The sequence below is a fragment of the Salvia hispanica genome, chromosome 6 (assembly GCF_029641045.1).
Source record: "Salvia hispanica isolate PSC_SH4W2 chromosome 6, Shi_PSC_v1, whole genome shotgun sequence".
NCBI classification, from domain to species: Eukaryota; Viridiplantae; Streptophyta; class Magnoliopsida; order Lamiales; family Lamiaceae; genus Salvia; species Salvia hispanica.
This window is the reverse complement of record NC_142697.1, coordinates 2671826-2690780: the sequence shown is the minus strand read 5'-3', so window position 1 is coordinate 2690780 and position 18955 is coordinate 2671826. Positions and strand designations below refer to the sequence as shown.

Here is an 18955-nt window from a genome sequence, read left to right as displayed (position 1 = left end):
GTAGTCTTGGTATTTAATTTATTTTCTACTATTTCAATTCAATAAAATACACCGCTCAAAATTGAAAATTAAATATATTTAAAGAAAATGGAAAAATATAAATCAAACATGAACATATGATCAATAGCAACATACTCAATTATGGCATTACAGTCATCTATCTCTGTAACTAAAATATGACCTACTTAAACTGTAATGCCCCCATTCATAGCGAATGAGCGACAAAAATAGTACTACTAGTATTTAGTTTATTTTCAGAAATTTCGAAAACTAAATGGAAGAAAAGCAAAGCGAAAACGGTTTAATAAATTATAAAGAGAAAACTTCATTGATATATTTGTTATAAAACAATATTGTGTTGAAATATAAGTACTTCATAGCTCTAGTGAAAAAAAATTCTATCTAACATATATATATATATATATATATATATATATATATATATATATAAACAAGAAGATCTCATCATAATAGTACTTCATCTTATAAGTTGACCAAAAATAAAATATTTTGCATGTTGGGGTCAGTGGTCACATCCTCTAAATGCATCTAATGTTATCAAAAGATCATACTATCTTTGGGTCACAGCCCATACAAAAGACCATTATCGACCACACGATTTTTAAATATACATATAATAGTGCAATTGTCCAATAAAGGTAAGATAGTTATGAAAGAAAATTGTCAATAATTTATATTGTGTCGAAAAAAATTGATATAGTGTGTAACATAGATTGCTACTCTCTTCGTCCATGATTCGGTGATCCATTTTAATATAGTTTGCTTTTCTGTTGTTGGTGTCTTGCTCTTGGTTGAGCTGGTGGTGTGGCTTTTTGTTGAGGAATGGCTCGTGGTCGGGTTGCTGCTGACTTGTAGTGTTTCTTTGCTTAGCATATGAGCTTTTGGTTAGTGGCAGATTAGTGGGGGTTTCTACTTTGTTTTTTTTTGTTATTTTTGCTATGTTCGTTTATTTGTTATCGACTGTTTTGCTCGATGTGCCCTCAGCTTGAGCTTTTCGCTTGTATAAAAAAAAAGTGATATCTGAACATACAAAGAAACAACAATATTATGATCAATAGCAGCATACCCATGAATGACATTACTGCCATCGGTCTCGATTACTAAACTAAGACCTACCTAAACCAAAGAAGATGATGTAATTGGCATTGAATGCCCACTAAAATGATGATAAGCAGTAACATAATTATATCATAAGCAACAATAAATGCATTCAAATAACCAAAAGTACTATTCCAATATTGGAATGAGTAATAATTTTATGCTCTATATACAATATTCAAGTACTATTCCATTGGAATGAATAATATATAATTTTTATATCTCTAATTAGGGTTCAAAATTCCTTAATTTAAAAGTTATTATTACACTCATAATTTATTAACAATTAATTGTAAATATTAATTAATTTAACTAAATATTGTTAAAAATGAATGAACTACTTAGTGAAAATAAATACACCGTAATTAATTAAATATAGGGAGTATGGATATGGAGTATGGCCCAGCCTCATAGTGCAATGAGATACACCTAAATCTAACTCCCACGTTATCGGGTTTTAATTCACTAATTCGTTGTTGATTATTAAGAGATGCTATTTCAATTCATGCACTCCTCGAGCCGAACTAGTTTTTGATTTTTTTAAAATAAATTTTAAAATTGCAAGACAATGATTGACAATTATACACTAATTCATTCATTTTATTTGATAGTACAAAAATTTCTTTTATCCAAAAAAAATTACTTCGTCCGTCCCGCTTATTTTTGTGCACTCGTTTACTTATCTACATTAATCTCTTTCTTACTTTACCATTTCTCCACTTTAACTATTTATTAATATCATTTTTATAAAATGAGCGCACAAAAATAACCGGAACTGCTAAAGCGGGACAGAGGGAGTAATTATACTAACCATACCTTTGGTGGGTGCACAAGATTGTTTGTCAAAAATTAATAACACAGCTATATTTTGTAAAACAACAAGTCACACTTTGGCATATTTTAAAAAAACGATTTATATACATTGACTAAATTTTACCACTTACAGCAAAACCCCATCCTTACCCATATAGTCTCCACTAGCTCTCTTTTTATACATTAGTGTATAACCTAGAATAGAAATTATACCCACTTTATCTCACCATTAATATTCAAAATTTAAGTTTGAAACGTCATGAATTCCACTTTGTGGTAGTAGGAAGCCAACTATATGCAATTTCTCGCCTATATACCATGAACTTTTATTGATATAAAAGCATTTGTTTGATACGTACACGTTCATTTCTATAATCTTGATACAAATTAAAGTATACATATATTTTCCCTATAAACAAGTCATTTTGTACACAAATGGAGTAATAGTAATGTGTATCTATCACACAATAATCCAAACGAACCGGGTCAGCCCGAATAACTCAATTGATATGGATCCACATTCCCTTGCTCGGAATATCTTTGTGAACCACAAACAGAAGGTAGTACCCAGCCGGTGCAAGATTGCCCGAACCCGGCATTCCGGCCTTGAGTTGGTACACGGATCCCCCAACAGGCATCACATCGCCACGGTCGAGAACAAGCAACCTTTGATTCATCGAAAATGAGTGAGTTGCAAATGACGGCGCAATCATTGTTACCATGATTGTACTTTTAACCAATTGACCCGGTCCAATGCTGAACCGGACCGGAATCTGCTGCCCGTACCCGGTTTTGGATCCGGATACGGGCGAAAGAATCTTCGGCCGTATGTTCTCAAACTGCGGATCCAAATATGACGGTGAAAATGATTGGAGAGTTAAATCCGTTGGAAATATTATCTTAGTGAAATTGTAATATGCATGAGGATTGCTTCCACCAACGAGAACTCGACCATCGCGAAGCAATATCGCAGCAGAGTGGTACATTCTAGGAGTCGAGGTCGGGTTCTGAACCTCGAATCTCGACCCGGCTTGCTTGTTTGGATAGTACACAACCGGTGACAAAACGGGGCTCCGGCCCATTTCCCACCCGGCAGTGCCCGCGCCAGCGCCGTTGATGAGCAAGACATTGCCATTAGGCAGCAAGAGCATATCACTCATGACCCGACCCGAGGGCATGGTCTCCATAGCCCATTGGGGATTCGGGTCGTTTATTCGGATCCTCCCGCACGTGTTGAGAGCATTCACAAAATCACGATTATTTGCTCTGACAAAAGCTCCTTTCGGCGCGCCGCCGCACACCAAGACCTGAGCTCCGGCATTGCTCCTTAACGGGAGCAATACTGCGGAGCCCGTGCTCGGGTAGCTCCTGGGGTCCCCACCCGGGAGTGCCGGGTAGGTCCGGATGATTTTTGAATTCTTGTAATCGAATAATACAGCTCGATTGTTGGCAAAAATGAATAGATTTCCGTCTGTGTTCAAGAAGACGAACGGGTAGAGGTTGTTCTCGATGCGAGGGTCGTGAGTCTGGGCGAGGAAGGGGAGATTGTGGGGGCCGTCGGAGGCGGATTTTTTGGGGTGGAACTCGTAGTTGAACTGAGCCCTGCCGCCGACGATGATCTGGCGGGCGTCGGGGAGGATTTGGCTGGTGGCGTACCACCTTCGCTGGGTGAGGCCGTTGGGGATTTCGCGCCAGTCGCAGGAGTTGTCGGAGCAGGGTTTGTAGATGCGGACGGCGTGATCGCCGTCGTTGAAGCCGCCGGCCTGGACGAGGGTGCCGTCGGGGATGACGGCGCCGGAGGAGCACCAGACGTCGGTGAGGACGGTGAGGGGGCGGATGGAGTTGGAGGCGACGTCGTATTCGACGGAGTGGGCGGTGCAGTCGACGTGGAGGGTGTTGTCGTTGGGGTCGCGGTGGCATTGGCCGTTGGGGAGGGAGATGTTGGAGGGGCCGAAGTCGGTGCGGTCGAACATGACGACGCGGTCGGTGTGGAGGAGCTGCATGTGCATGGCGGAGACGCCGATGTTGGGGAGGAGTAGGTCCCACTTGCCGCCGCCAGCCGCGGCGGCAAAGGGGAGAAAGAAGGAGAGAATAAGAAGTGGAGTGGTCATTGGTTGAAGAGTGGTAGTGAGAATTGTGGTCACTGGCCAGGGGGATTTAAATTGCGAGCTCAAATAAAAGACTCCCACACGCAAGCAAAATGAGTGGATATTATTAATTGAAATGTTGAAAGAATGGATTTTATCAAAAATATAATATTAGTATTGGGTCAAAATTGGGGCAGTATTGCTTGCATACAAAATCGGCTTTCATTTTGTCCTTTATACTATTTGAATCTTCTCACTCTCAATACATATATGTAATATCACGTGTGACTAAATATAGAGTAAGGAGTATACTATTTGGGAAGTTAATTTTAATGTATAGTCTTCTATTGGTTATATATTTGTAATAATGCAGTCAACATATATTCAGTTATGGAGTGAGTATCGAGTTTTTAGGGTACTAATGAGGTCTTAATGGATTTGTTTATCTTGTTTCATACTATGAGGAATTTTCAGCACAATGAGTGGCTCTACTAATACTATTAATGCACTATGTGGTCATTACAATTATAGCTCTCGCCCCTAAACATGTGTGTATTTATTGCTCCCTCTGTCCTTATGATATATACTCCTTCCGTTTTTTAAAAATAGAATCTTTTAAAATGATACGGATTTTAATGCAAAATTAATAAAGTATGATAGAGATAGAAATAAAAGGTGTGAATGTAATAGTGGAAAATGAATCTCATCTCATTAAAGAGAAAGAACTTTTCTGAAATGGAAAGTTTCTATTTTAAAGAAATGAACCAAAAAATAAAGAGTTTCTATTTTAAAAAAACGGAGAGAGTGCAATTTTGATATTTTACGTATTTTAATGTAAAATAAGTTAAGTGGAAAGGTAAAGAATGAAAAAATTATTAGAATATTGATAATGGAAAATGAAGCTCACCACAAAAGAGAAACGTGTCAAAAATGGAAATCAACTAATTTATGGAACATGCAAGAATAGAAAAAGGTGTCTATTGTTTGAAGACGAAGAAAATAGTATATTTTTTACTGAGATTAGCGAGACTCTATTATACTCCCTCCGTCTGCAAAAATAGTCTCATTTGTGGACGAAGCAGGTTAAAAAATTTGGTAAAGTAAGAGAGATATGAAGAAAAAATGGGTAAAATATGAGATGGGAAGAGAAAAAGTAGAAAGAGTATGAGAGAGAAACTTTCCATTTTTAGAAATGAAACTATTTTTTGTGGATATCCCAAAATGCCAAAATGAGACTATTTTTTTCGTGGAGGACAGGGGGAGTAGAAAATATTTAGAAAAAATATTCTTTTTCACTCTTTCCCTATTTATTAGTAATATTTTGGTCTCCAAAACTTCCAGTTCTTTTCCTAACATTTAACTCAATTTAACTCATCATGAATTGATTCAATTATTACGTATGAATTAGTTTTATGAGTTTTTAACGTAGAAAATAAAATAAATTTAAGGAAACATCTCTATTTGTATATGTGTTTTGTCAATATTTCATATACTTCCCAAGGAACATATCTTACTTCAATTTTAGTGTATGTGGTTTGTCAATATTTCTGTATGATTGTTATTTAACATGCGATTGTAGGTCATACGAAGAAAAAAACAAACTTATATATAGACAAAATTTATGGAAATTAATGTACGTATTAGAATTGCCCTTTTATTATAAAAACTATAGCTGTTATGATTTTTAAAATATTTTGAAAAATTTCTACATATATGAGTTATTATAAAATACGTCCAAATGAAATACTATTAATTCTATAAAATATCCACACAGATGCTAACGTTTATCACATCATTTCCATTTCTCCAAAAAATAAAAAACTGAAGTAACACTGGTTTTGGTTTTAATAATGGCCCGTCGTTAAAATTTCAACGAGTTCAAAAAAATAGAGAATTAAAAGTTAAAAATTGTTGAAATATATTACTGATAGTGTGAGCCAATTAAGTATAAATGGGCACATTTTTAATTTTTTTTTTTTCTTCGAAGGAGATATTCATAATTGATGAAGATTAAGTTGAATAAAATTATCAGGGTACAATGTGTGTTGGCCAAGCGGTAGAGATGTAGAATGATTAATACTCGTGACCGAATCTGAGTTCCCTGTGACGCGGCTTTCAGTAGTTATGTTTAGTCACCCATAAAAGATACAAAGTATACAATTATTTGTGTGACAAAATATTAGCAGTAAATGGTTTAATTTAATTAAATGTTTGCAACTTTGGATTATTCGGTTCGTGATGAATAAATCGATTTTACATACAAGAACATAAATACTTAAAAGTAGCTAGCTGGAACAGAAGAAATCATTTTATTTAGGAAACAGAAGTTGAGGTTTAATTCCAAAGTTTTGCATACACATGCTCTTCTAATCAAATTAATGCAATGCTGCCAGAAACTTGGTTGATGTATATATCGTCATGTCAATAATTTGGCTAAATATGATAGAGAATAAATAATTGAGGCATTTTTTGGCCACATTATTTTCTCATAGACAACCGAAATGTTTTCTAAAGAATTGATTATCGTTAGGAAATTTAATTAATTGAGACAGTTAGCTTTTATGCCCAACACTCCTGATTTGTTTAAATAATTGAGACTGGAAATATTTTTATTTTTTTTCGTTTTGAGTTATGAATTCAAAACAAAATTAATCTCTATCTATTTTTACTAAATATTTTTTCTCTAACAAGATTCTCTAATTTTTCATTAATAACACTTTAACCATTGCTTTGTTTATCTCTCTCATAAATTATAAATTTTGCATTAAAATTGATCTCTTATAAATTATCAATTTTGCATTAAAATTCGTTTCGTACACGACTATGACTATTTTTTTTTGTAAGGGTAAGACAACAATAATAGCGAAATAAAAAGAATTGATTTGTCGTTAAAAGAAATTCAGGATGCATTTTATTTCTACGTGATTACAGCAATCCTATACATTTATGAATAATATTTTTAGCTCTCATAACAAATATAGTTTCATGATAACTTATCCAAGGAATAGTTTCAAACAAAATATATGACTGACAAATGTAGTGTTTTTCTCTTATCGCAATAGAAGATAGTATTTGTTTTTACTATCATACAATCTCATTTTAACCAAAAGCGTCAATATAGGAGTGTGATCAATTGCTAACTTTCTTAAGTTGTTAACTCTGCTAACTCATCAATGTAGTGCATTAAAAATGTCAAAGCGATGACATTAAAATGACATCACATAATTTTGTTGACATTTCAGTATACTTTGTTGACATTATGTGTTGATATGTTTTAATATCACCGTGTTGACATTTTTAATACACTGCATTGATGAGTTAGCAGAATTAGCAACTTAAAAGGTTAGCATTATAACGCATCTCATCCCATATATATTAGAAACACATACATTTATGGATTTTATCTGCAATGCTTGATTGTAATTACACAAGGTATAGGCCGAACATCGTTTTCACCAACCCAATTGTGGTAAAAAAAAATAGTCCACATTAAAACATGAAAATAACAAAACAATAAAAGGGTGGCTGAAAATAGAGTCACTAAATGAAATCCATATCGCCAGCCGGTTGACAGCCCGGCCATTTTTATGAATATTTGAATAACGAATTGCGAAATGTGTTTTTATTGACAATAAACAGCACATCAACGTCGTGTATATGAGAATGACTACTTGAATGGTCCCTTTAGTTTGGATCATTGCAATATGTCTTTGTTTATCAAATTTAATGCCACATGCACACAAACCAATCAGATCATGTTACCAAATATTCAAGTTTATGTTTAATCAGATGTCTTCAGTATAAACATATATCCATTTGATTTGAAAGATTATAGTATTTCATAATTTTATATATATATATATATATATATATATATATATATATTATTTGATTTATGAGATTGAATGTTATAATTTAATTTTAGATAGATGAGTCATAACCACCTCTTCAACTAAAATAGTACTATTTACTTTGAATTAAGAAAAAAGAAATAAAAAAAGTTAAGTAAATTATGTACTCATATTAAAGTTATCTTTTCAACCAAATAATTTATTTTGTCATATCCTATATTGTATATTGCTTTTATATTGTCAAAGCAACTGAAAAATACCATAGTTTATAAAATTTTGTTAATATAATACCCCTTTTTTGTAGAGCTACAAATTTTAATGCCACCTTTTACAACCACTTTCCATAAGTAATTATAAATTAAATTTTATTTGGAGTCTAATTTTGGCCGATATATATATGTATTGTGCAAGATTTTTACCACCAATATTTATGTGACTGGAAGGTGATGACTCGGGATAAATTTCAAAAAAATTGTTACCTTTTCTAAATTTGTTTATACGCTAGAAATGCTGCATTTCAAAATTAGCTAGCAACAAAGTTATGTTGATATATAAACATTTTGATATATAAAACAACGAAATCAAATGTATAGGAAAAATTAAATCACTTTATCCAAAATGATTACTTGATTAGGAGTGCAAAATAAAAATACATATAAACCCAAAAAATAACACTATTACCAAAGAAGCAATACATTTACCAAAGAAGGATCGATAACCGCGAATAGCAGAAACAAACATCAAACCCATGAATAAAAACAACTACACCTCATCCCTACACTTCGTCGGCCAACAATTTTCAAAATTGTAAATGCCTATGATCAAGGTATCATCATACCTGGGGGTATGACAACTAATTAAACGAGGCTCTAAAATGTACTCACGGATGTAAATAATCGATAAACATCATATATATGTACTCACGGATGTAAATAATCTATAAACTAATTAAACGAGGCTCTAAAATGTACTCACGGATGTAAATAATTGATAAACATAGCTCTAAAATGTATAGGTCAGCTATTTTAGAGATTGTATTTTTTTTTTAATCAAAACACCATATATATGTAGCAAACTCCCTACCAGTATATATAATCAAAATCAATAGTTCCAAACATAGTCAAGTCCAAAAGTAACTTGAACCCGACAACTAAACAAGAACATGAAATAGGATCTCCCATAAATCAGGTGCAACCAATTAATAAATACAAAGAGCTAAAATTGAGGACAAAATCGCTAACAAAATTGTTTTAGAGAATGTAAATGCATCATATGTTGCGTTAGTCAGTCAGCTACTACTAGGGAATATATTAAAAAGTGAATATGAAGAACAAGGCATGAAATCAAGAAATATGTTAATGGTTGACTTCATTGAGGAGTGATCATTTCCAGACATTTATTCGATAGCACAGATTTACGGGTTTATGTTTACCTTGTCTCGCCCAAATGATTGAGAACCGGACCGGTTTTTAACCGGTTATGTGAAGAACCAAGAATCAGAGCATCGGTTTTTGGTCCGGACCGGCTATGAGATTTTGTCTTGATTGTTTCTCGTAAATAAATAACTAGAACCGGTGGTTCTTACCCGGTAACCGTATGAAATTTTAATTTCAATTTTATATTTTATTTTTATATATTATAACTATTAATGCTAATAACTTAATACTCTCTCCTTCCAAAAAAAAAAAAAGTCTCAGAACGAAATCAGTTTAAATGTAAGTTAAATAATCGAATATGTTCGTTTGCTCGAATAACTTTTAACCTCACTAATTAATTTTGTGATGAATAAATGTAATCTAATTGAACTATTTGATCACGAAAGAGGAGTCATTATATATAGAAACTTAAACCCGCTATTGGAATTGCTAATGATCAAGGGAAGGTCAAAACCAATTAGTAATTTGCAGGTTTTTGCAGGTCAAAACCCATTATTTGAGAGATATGTATATGAATACATTCTTTTCCTTGAGAGATGTATATATATGTTTATTCGTTCTACAATATACACGTTAAATTGCAGGTGAAGATCAAAGATATCAAATTTAAAATCTATGCAATAATTAAAGAGACAGTTTTCAATCAAATTGAGTATTTATTACTCCTAGAATTCAGTTGTGAATCAATTTGATGACAAATTTGTAGTTAAATAGTATTAATTGTACGTCAATTAAATAACAACATCATTTGGACGCAACTAATTCAAATTATGCATATTATTAGTATTCTGTTACTTCAGCAAATTATTTTTAAAATATTTAAAGTTTTCAAATTTTAGATTATCTTAACTTTCATATTTTACAACGAATTCTTAAAGAGTTAACTTATTTATCAAGTTAAATTTGTACCACGACGATGTTTAATATACGATGTATATTGTATATTGTATATAAATCAATTAGCACGATTTTAGATAAAAGAAGAAAACAGAACAAAAGAGAAAAATGGAAAATTTTCCGTATAGGTGCAGGCATAATCAATAAGTATTTCACATCTTTGTCACGTTTTTCATTTATGTGTTGTACACTAGGAATTTCTACCTAAGGATTAATTAGAATATCAATAATGTACACGAAGCGGGGAGGGGCCGCAGGCTGTCCCTCCACGGCTCCGCACCACACATGGCTCTTCGTGGTTCGTCCGTGTCCATTGGCCTCCCCTTGAGTGTGCTTCACTTGCCGATTTTAAAATTCTACTTACTACTCCCTCCGTCTACGAACAGGAGTCCCAGTCACTTTTTTACACTCACTTTATAAAAATGATAATAAATAGTTAGAGTGTTGAAATGGTAAAGTAAGAGAGAAAATAATGTAGTCAAGAGTCTTGTTTATATTATTTTCTCTCTTATTTTTACACTTTAACTACTATTACTCTCTCCGTCCCGGATAATTCGGGTCACTTTGACTGGGCACGAGTTTTAAGAATGATAATGAAAAGTGAGTTGAAAAAGTTAGTGGAATGTGGGTCCTACCTTTATATATTAGTTTTATAATAAAATGTGAGTATGAATGAGTTAGTGGAATATGAGGTCAACTACCAAAAATGGTAAAAGTGAAGTGGGACAAATTATGTGGGACGGACCGAAATGGAAAACTGGGACGAATTATCTGGGACGGAGGTAGTATCACAAAAGTGACCGGGACTCCTAATGGCGGACGGAGGGAGTATATAATAGATATTTAAATATAATTAATTTTTATACAAAAAAAATCATTTTTTATATACTTACAAATATTTTTAAAATAAAAAATTATAATTTTAAAACCTAAGTCCATATTTTTTTTTATTTCAATTTATAAATATATATATATATATATATATATATATATATATTTTAATTTTAGTATTTCTTTTTCCTTTTATGGGCTTTTCTTTAGTACCATGTTTATACTTTTATTATCATGTGAATTCAATTTAAATAATATTCATATTTATGATATAATATGAATTTAATTTGATTAATTTCAAAATTTTAACTAATTAATTTGCATGTAAATATATATATATATATATATATATATATATATATATATATATATTTTAATTTTAGTATTTCTTTTTCCTTTTATGGGCTTTTCTTTAGTACCATGTTTATACTTTTATTATCATGTGAATTCAATTTAAATAATATTCATATTTATGATATAATATGAATTTAATTTGATTAATTTCAAAATTTTAACTAATTAATTTGCATGTAAATATTTTAATTTAAAAAATCACATATTATATTTAAATAGAAAAATATTACTATAATTAGATTTTAAAATAAATAATTTAAAATAATAGTTAAGGGTGTTGGATTTTGAGTGCTATGAGGGAACATGTTTTTAGTCAGCAAACTTTGCCAAGATATCAATTTTAGTTCGTAATATTTTTGAAAATATCTTATGTTCATTAACCTCGATTCAATATCGTTTGAGCTACTTTTTCGCTATTTCAAACTTATTTTGACAAAAATACCTTCAAGCCCATGAAGAGCATATTATCTCTTCCTTTATTAAAATATTTAATTTATCTCTTTTAATCTCTTTGTCCCTTTTTTCTTTCTATTTTTCTCCCTTCTTCCGTATTTGTTCCTTCTCTATTTAAATAAAGGGGCAAAAAAAATTAAGAGAGATAAATTAAATATTTTAATAAAGAAGAGAGAATAAATAGACTGAAATAACCTTCATGGGATTCATCCAATAAAGTTTGAAGTAGTGAAAATGTAGTTCAAATAATATTATACTAGGATTAATGGACTTCAGAACATATTTTGAAATGTTATAAATCAAAATTGATACATTGACAAAGTTCGCGGACTAAAATAAAATATTCCTTCTTTTTTAAATAAGGAATGCAATAAAATGTATTGTGAGACATAATAAAACAGTATAGGAAAAAGATATAGTACTATATAGGTTGTGGATTGCCTTCATAAGATTAAGTAATGTTAAGACAGACCCCTTATCTTGGAAAGTAGAATAAAGCTAAAACTTTTATTTGAATAATCCTTATATGCTAATTAAGTACAAGAATCAGGAGCAAGTATTGTATTCCCTCAATTTCAAGATAATTGGATCGTATTTTTCTTTTTTGGATATCTTTAAGACAGTTGAATCTATTCATCTTTTGTCAAATATGTTTCTATTTTACTTTTTTATACTTCCTCTTTCCACGAAAAATAGATCATATTTGCCATTTTTAATTGTCCACGAAAAATATATTAAGTTTGAAAAATGATTCGACATTTGTTACCTAACACAATTAAACACCACTAATAATATGGACTCCACATTTCACTAATACTCTCTCTGTCCCATTGAAGATGACTCACTTTCCTTTTTAGTTTGTCCCAACCAAAATGACTCATTACTAAAAATGGAAACACATTTCTCTCTACTTTATTCCTTCTCTCTTACTTTACTCCTTCCACTTCACACACAAAATAAAATTGCATAAACTCCCGTGCCGTCTAAGGAAGGGTCATCTTCCTTGGGATGGAGGGAGTACTACTTTTCTCTTACTTTTTTTCCTTATCTCTTACTTTACCAATTCCATATTAAAATCCACGCTGTTTATAATGTGGTCTATTTTTCGTGGACGGAGAGAATAGTATATTCCAGTGTGATTTAGCAATTTAATTACTACATTGGGTCTCAAGGCACAGGCCGAGCTAGAGATTCTTATCAGAAGAAATGGGCCGATTATCCTTAGGCCCAATCTAAGAATAGCACAAGGATGGAGGCGGCCAATCAGGCTTAAAGACCCGATCATCCATTTTGAAAGAGAATTTATTTTAAACCAACAACATAGATTTATCAGAGTCAAAATTAACATGCACCATTTTATTATTAAGGTTTAGACTTATAATAATTATTTAAAACTATGCCACCAGTTCAAATTATGGCTGATATAGACTCACTATGTACGAGATTTGATTAATACTTGGTGCCAAATATTTCGAGTTCGAGATCTTTAAATTTTTATTCATTTATCGATAAAAAAAAATAGAATGAGTATAGTTTAACACTTTTTTTCAGCTTGTTATCTCAATTTTATATTTAGAACAAAAGTTCATGAACAATATTTCTAAATTTGAAAATTTTTGGGATAAACCAAATATAACCACAAGTGTGATTTTGAGTGTGTATATAGTAAAAATCTTAGGAATCTTAGGAATAAAGCAAAATCAGCATTCTTGGAAATGACAGAAGCCATCACCCGCCTTATTAAAATAGAAAAATTTATGCGCAACAACTTCACTTCTACTTCTAGTCGCAATGTGTCCAATTTTCAAAATATTTGTTGTGTTGCTTTTCAGCTCACCAAATTAGGGCTTTTATTGCCCCTTCTACCTTCTTCTAACCCCTCCGGATTTTCCTCCAAGCAAGGATTTTGTTCCTTTTTTTGAATTTTATTTTGGGTGGTTGAGTTGGATTGGCGGGAAATGGCGGCGGCGGAGGTGGAGAATAAGACGGAGGAGGAGGTGAAAGGAGGGGAGCTGCTCTTTTGCGGCACTACGGCGTGGGATGCAATGGGCCGCCGGAGGACCACGCCGGAGGAGAATTTGGTCTCCCCGACGAGGCTGAGGCCGCTCATGGGTGTCGACATTCGCTTTGTTGCCTCTGGCTGTGGTTGGTTGTGTGAAATTTTCGACTTAATTTTGTATAATTTGTCATTTCTGTAGTTATTGATTTATGTATTTGTGTAATAATGTAGTATCTTGCCATTGTCTGGCATTGGATGTGGAGGGGCGCTGCTACACTTGGGGTCGCAATGAGGCATGTTTCTTATGTTATCTGGAATTTCAGTTTATGATGATGATTTGTTGTGTTTCTTCATTGTGCTTCTTTGTTGTATTTTGCTAAGTCTGCAGAAAGGACAGCTTGGTCACGGTGATAAAGTTCGGCGAGATAGGCCGACATTTGTTTCAGAATTGTCCAAGTGTGTTGTGTTACCTTCTTTTACCTCATTGTTCAAATTAAAATTTTGTATCTTAAGAATTGTCTGAAGTACTTATTATGTTTATGTATTTTACCACTGAAAGGATTGGCGAATGGAGACTTGTGTGATAATTAGTCCATTCCCTTTTATCCAGTTGTTAATAGTGACTTGTACAGCATTGCAATTTGCAAGCCAGGCTGATCGTTAAGCTTTTGTTCACATTTTCAGGCGTAAAATTGTTAAGGCAGGGGCTGGTAGGAGTCATTCTGTGGTAGTGACTGAAGATGGCCTGTCATTTGCATTTGGTTGGAATAAACATGGACAGCTCGGTTCAGGATCCATGAAAAATGGTGAGCATCATTGAGGTCAAAGATGAAAGCTTCCTAAGATTATCATTCTTCTATATAACATAGGAACTTTGGAACACGGGTTTTAATGAAAAATTTATAAAGTAAGAGAGAGGAAGAGAAAAATGGGTGAAGTAATAGAGGGTAAAGTGAGAGTTGTGTTTGATTGTCTTCAGTTCTTAACATTAATACGTATTCCTATTTTGCAGAGTTTGAGATGTCTCCAGTTCGTTGTCAAGTAGCTGAAGTCAAAAGTGCTGTTTGTGGGGGTGAATTTACAGTGTGGCTCACCTCTGTTGAAGGATCTTCTATTATGTATGGTTTGTGGACCTTCTTTTTGTGTGCATTTCTAGAATGTACTTGTTGCTTCTTCTGATTAATGCTGATTTTTAATTTATTTTGATCTACAAGGACTGCTGGTCTTCCACAATATGGACAGTTAGGGCATGGTTCAAACAATGAGGTGGGCCCAGTAAAGGAGTTGCAATGTTTTTATTTCAGTGATTTAGCTATTTTGGACTGTCTAATGGTTTAGAGCTGTTTTAACCTAATCATCTGGAACTCTGAATACATGTATTTGAAAGCTTGTATTCATAAGATGATCTTAGCTTCTACTAATCCTTTTTTCCAAGTTCCATTGCTGTTGATGTAACTTTGCTGTTCATAATTCAAATAATTTGAAATTGATTTTTGTACTCATTTTGAAGATGAACTTAGCTTCTACTTATCCTTTTCGTTGCTCTCGTCTTCCAGTTCTTTGTCCTCATGTAACTTGATGTTCCATTCATCCCAGTAGTAACAAGCCAAGTTTATCATTGGCAGTATAATACCAAGGACAGCTCTGTGAGGCTTGCTTATGAAGCTCAGCCTAGGCCTAGAGCTATAGCCTCTCTTTCAGGAGAGACTATTGTAAAAGCTGCTTGTGGAACTAATCATACAGGTATTCAAATGGTTAATTACCTAAGTCAGTGTATTATTCTAGTGTACTATATTTTATACAATGTTCTGGCATGTAATTCTTGTTCGTTTATTTTATTTCAGTGGCTGTTACTAAGGATGGTCATGTTTACACGTAAGTTTAGCATTATTGCACAGTAAAAATTATTATAAAAAATGTAACCGATCTGTCATTTATTCAAATTTACTCGATTTATTGTGTATTTCTTTGAATGTCTTTTTTGTGGCAATATAGGTGGGGCTTTGGTGGTTATGGAAGGTATTGCAATTGTTTTTGGCTCATTGGCTATGTTCTCAGTTGTTACCTTCTCGATCATCATGGGATAAATTTCATAGCTTCTAAGTGGCAGGCTTGGGCATAGAGAGCAGAAGGATGAATGGGCTCCACGCATTGTTGATGTTTTCACTAGGCGTAATATGCTACCTCCGAATTCAATTATTTCAGCAGGTGCTGCCAACTCGGCATGTACAGCCGGTAGGATTTGGCACCCTCTTGCTGCAGCTTTTTCCATTAGTTTTGTGTGTTTGCTGCATCATCTTTATGTGCATACTTTTATGTATGTTGCCAGTATGTATTGGGACATACTGTTGTGAGCAAAGTTGGAATGTATATTGGTTTATTGAGGGTACAGTTGTAGGCTGTACTTGGCTATGGGATCTTCACTTCAACAATCAGTATCACTAATAATATGAATTGTTACTGACCTTTTATGCTGCTTTCCTCAGTGTCAGTTTTTTAGAATATGTTGTGTTACTGTTTAGATGTCAGTGATGTTCAGAAAGAACTTGGATCTTGTACAAAGAAAACCTTTTAGTTTTATCCATGTCTCTAGTGCTTGAGTTGTTAAAGTAATGACCCTAAGTGCCAGATGAGAGACTCTTAAATACACATTGGATTGTGGTATGAATATTTCACTTATCTCAAGATTGTCCGATTATGGCTATGTAAGACATGCACTGGTGGTACCTATAGTGCTGTGGGCTTATTGTCTCACACCTGAATTAGAATTTACTCAAATTGATTGATAGCCTGTGTTATAGATGTAAACCAAATTTGTAAGAAAATACTAGTTTGACAATAGTACTTCTTTTGCAGGAGGTGGGCAGCTTTATGTTTGGGGCAAGATTAAGAACACTGGGGATGACTGGATGTACCCTAAGCCTCTCATGGATTTGAGGTCTGCAGCATCATTTACAAATAATTTGTTTTATTGTTTGAATGATTTTTCTATTGATCGATCATTCCATGATTAAGACAGTTTCTATTCATATAAGTGCTAAAAATATATGACATGTGCGAGGAAGAAAAAATCACATGACTTTCTCTTTTAGCTGCACACACCCTGTCATATATGATCTCTTTCTCTGCACTGCATTTAACAAAATGAGAAAATAGCTAATCTCCCAACCCAAGATGAATCTTGTTCACCTCTTGTAACTGATTCAAAACTTAACGTATGCACTTCAGAGATTAATTTCTTACTCTATGCCAATTGATTCAGTGTTGACAAGCTTAACATCTTTCGCAGTGGCTGGAACCTGCGCTGTATGGATTCAGGAAATTCACACTACTTTGTTGGGGCAGATTCTTCTTGTATCAGCTGGGGTCATGCACAATCTGGGGAACTGGGATATGGACCTAATGGGCAAAAGTACTTGGTTTTCTAATGTGTAAATTTTGCATGCCACACTTGCACATGCACAGCCACTCTCCACAACTTCATACCTGGACCTATGATTATGTAGAAAGTTACGCAGTTTTTGAGGCCGTGTTTTTCTTCTGCTCATTGCAGATCATCCACAATTCCAAAGAAAGTGGACATCCTAGAGGGGATGCATGTTATTGGGTCAGTACCAGTATTAGTATTCCAGACATAGTATCTCCTTATAGACACTGATTTTGTGTATGATTTTCTGTAGTGTTGCCAGTGGCTTTGCCCATTCCTTGATAGTGGTTGATAGAATCAAGAATGCTGAGAGAATTGAAGAGGTATTAATTTGTTGACACCCACCTGGAAAAGTTATTCAAACTGCTGAAAGTATCTGAATTTCCTAATTGTTTCTCGACAGCTTGAAGTACATGATGGTAAAGCTGCAGAAGGTATATTAACAATTAACATATACTGCTTGTTAAAAATTAATTCAAAACCAATGAACCATAACAAAATTTCCTGGTCTCGTTCCCTGAGCACTGATTCAAAGATGATGGACAGTGCCCTTGCTTGTGTTTTTAGTGTGTTCTTTTGCCTGGTTAAAGAAGCTGACTTGTCTATGGCTTGATTTGACCAGTTCTCTTGACCATGCACTACATTTTTCATGCTCTGCAGTAATTGAACCAACTGATAATGGAGCTGATGTGCCCGAGAAAGCTCCAAAAAATAGTAATGCTAAAAAACCTCAAAACCTGAAAAAAAGGAAAAATGAAAGTTCTTCAGAGGATGAGGGGAGCGATGACAGTGATGCACTCAATGGAAGTAGAAAGAGCTCGGGTAGAGGAAAAGGCAGATCTGCTTCAGCGAAAAAAGGCAGGGGCCGTGGGAGGGGCCGCCCTGCATCTGAGGCGTCAATTGGTGGAGGAAGAGGTACGGGTAGGAGGGGAAGACCTAAGAAGTCATGAGTGCTGTCTTGAATTCACATATATTTTTATTCTTAAATTGATGATGTGCGCGTTTCTCTTACCAATTTTCTCGGATTCATTCAAAAGTTCAAGCTGTTCCGAGTAAAATGTCATCCAAGAACTAAGGTATGCAACCTTCGTATGTGGTAGAAGGGAAGATATTTGAGTTCTATTTGTCTTGTAACTGACATTTTTTTTATGACTAAAGAAAGCTGAAAGAGAATAGCATTTTTAATGTTGCCGTGGACCGTGGTCTGGTCGTGTTGCTAGAAGGTTTTAACGTCTGAATTACTCCCCCCCATCATCTCATGAAATGAACACTGTTTCATGTTAAGATGCACCAAATGAAAAATGAAATTGAACTATTACAGTGGGACAGAAGGAGTATTAAATCATGTTGCAATGTTTGGTATGTGGATATCTATATAAGAATATTTGATTTTGGTCATTGTTTAAAGCAATCTAATCACTTTCCATTTTGTGTGAGTTTTCCCATCAAGATTCTCAACTCAAAATTAATTTGTTCATATTTGGACAGATAAAGAGTCAAAATTTGTGTTGGACCACAAGATTATAGTATTACCAAACTTTTTTGTCCCAGAATCTCACAACTCATCATGTTCGTGTCTATGGTGATGTTTTTTGACATCTAAGGCTTGTCCATTGTTTGAGAAACCATGTGCCTTGCACTTACACATCGACCTAACTTGCTTAATCAAGATGATGATTTATTATGAA

At 33.8% G+C, this 18955-nt stretch overlaps 2 protein-coding genes across 4 annotated transcripts; one reads left to right on the top strand and one right to left on the bottom strand.

The window, feature by feature from the left end:
• Window positions 1-2233: 2233 nt before the first annotated feature.
• LOC125204821 (aldehyde oxidase GLOX1-like) lies at window positions 2234-4071 on the bottom strand. Its single transcript, XM_048103560.2, has one exon. The coding sequence runs from the start codon at window positions 4041-4043 to the stop codon at window positions 2433-2435; it is 1611 nt and encodes a 536-aa protein (XP_047959517.2). The 5' UTR covers window positions 4044-4071; the 3' UTR covers window positions 2234-2432.
• Window positions 4072-13560: 9489 nt separating this feature from the next.
• Window positions 13561-18452, top strand: LOC148923036 (uncharacterized). 3 transcript variants are annotated; one of them, XM_089060087.1, is made up of 16 exons: window positions 13561-13986; window positions 14072-14133; window positions 14229-14296; window positions 14525-14646; window positions 14853-14958; window positions 15055-15106; window positions 15466-15583; window positions 15685-15715; window positions 15836-15859; window positions 15945-16075; window positions 16697-16778; window positions 17130-17252; window positions 17394-17447; window positions 17521-17590; window positions 17671-17701; window positions 17928-18452. In XM_089060087.1, exons 1-16 carry the CDS (start codon window positions 13800-13802, stop codon window positions 18215-18217), a joined length of 1551 nt encoding a protein of 516 aa, XP_088916213.1. In that variant the 5' UTR covers window positions 13561-13799; the 3' UTR covers window positions 18218-18452. The 3 variants fall into 3 exon arrangements, with proteins under 3 accessions (XP_088916213.1, XP_088916214.1, XP_088916215.1); XM_089060088.1 differs by having other exon boundaries at window positions 13562-13986; window positions 15951-16075; XM_089060089.1 differs by having other exon boundaries at window positions 13937-13986; window positions 14222-14296.
• Window positions 18453-18955: the final 503 nt, after the last annotated feature.

What these genes read in the sequence shown, in the direction of transcription:
- LOC125204821 (XM_048103560.2), bottom strand. Translation starts at nt 4,043, where the DNA reads ATGACCACTCCACTTCTTATTCTCTCCTTCTTTCTCCCCTTTGCCGCC.
- LOC148923036 (XM_089060087.1), top strand. Translation starts at nt 13,800, where the DNA reads ATGGCGGCGGCGGAGGTGGAGAATAAGACGGAGGAGGAGGTGAAAGGA. An exon ending in GGCATGGTTCAAACAATGAG is followed by an intron (nt 15,107 to 15,465) that starts GTGGGCCCAGTA and finishes TATCATTGGCAG; the next exon opens with TATAATACCAAGGACAGCTC. An exon ending in GGCTTTGGTGGTTATGGAAG is followed by an intron (nt 15,860 to 15,944) that starts GTATTGCAATTG and finishes ATAGCTTCTAAG; the next exon opens with TGGCAGGCTTGGGCATAGAG.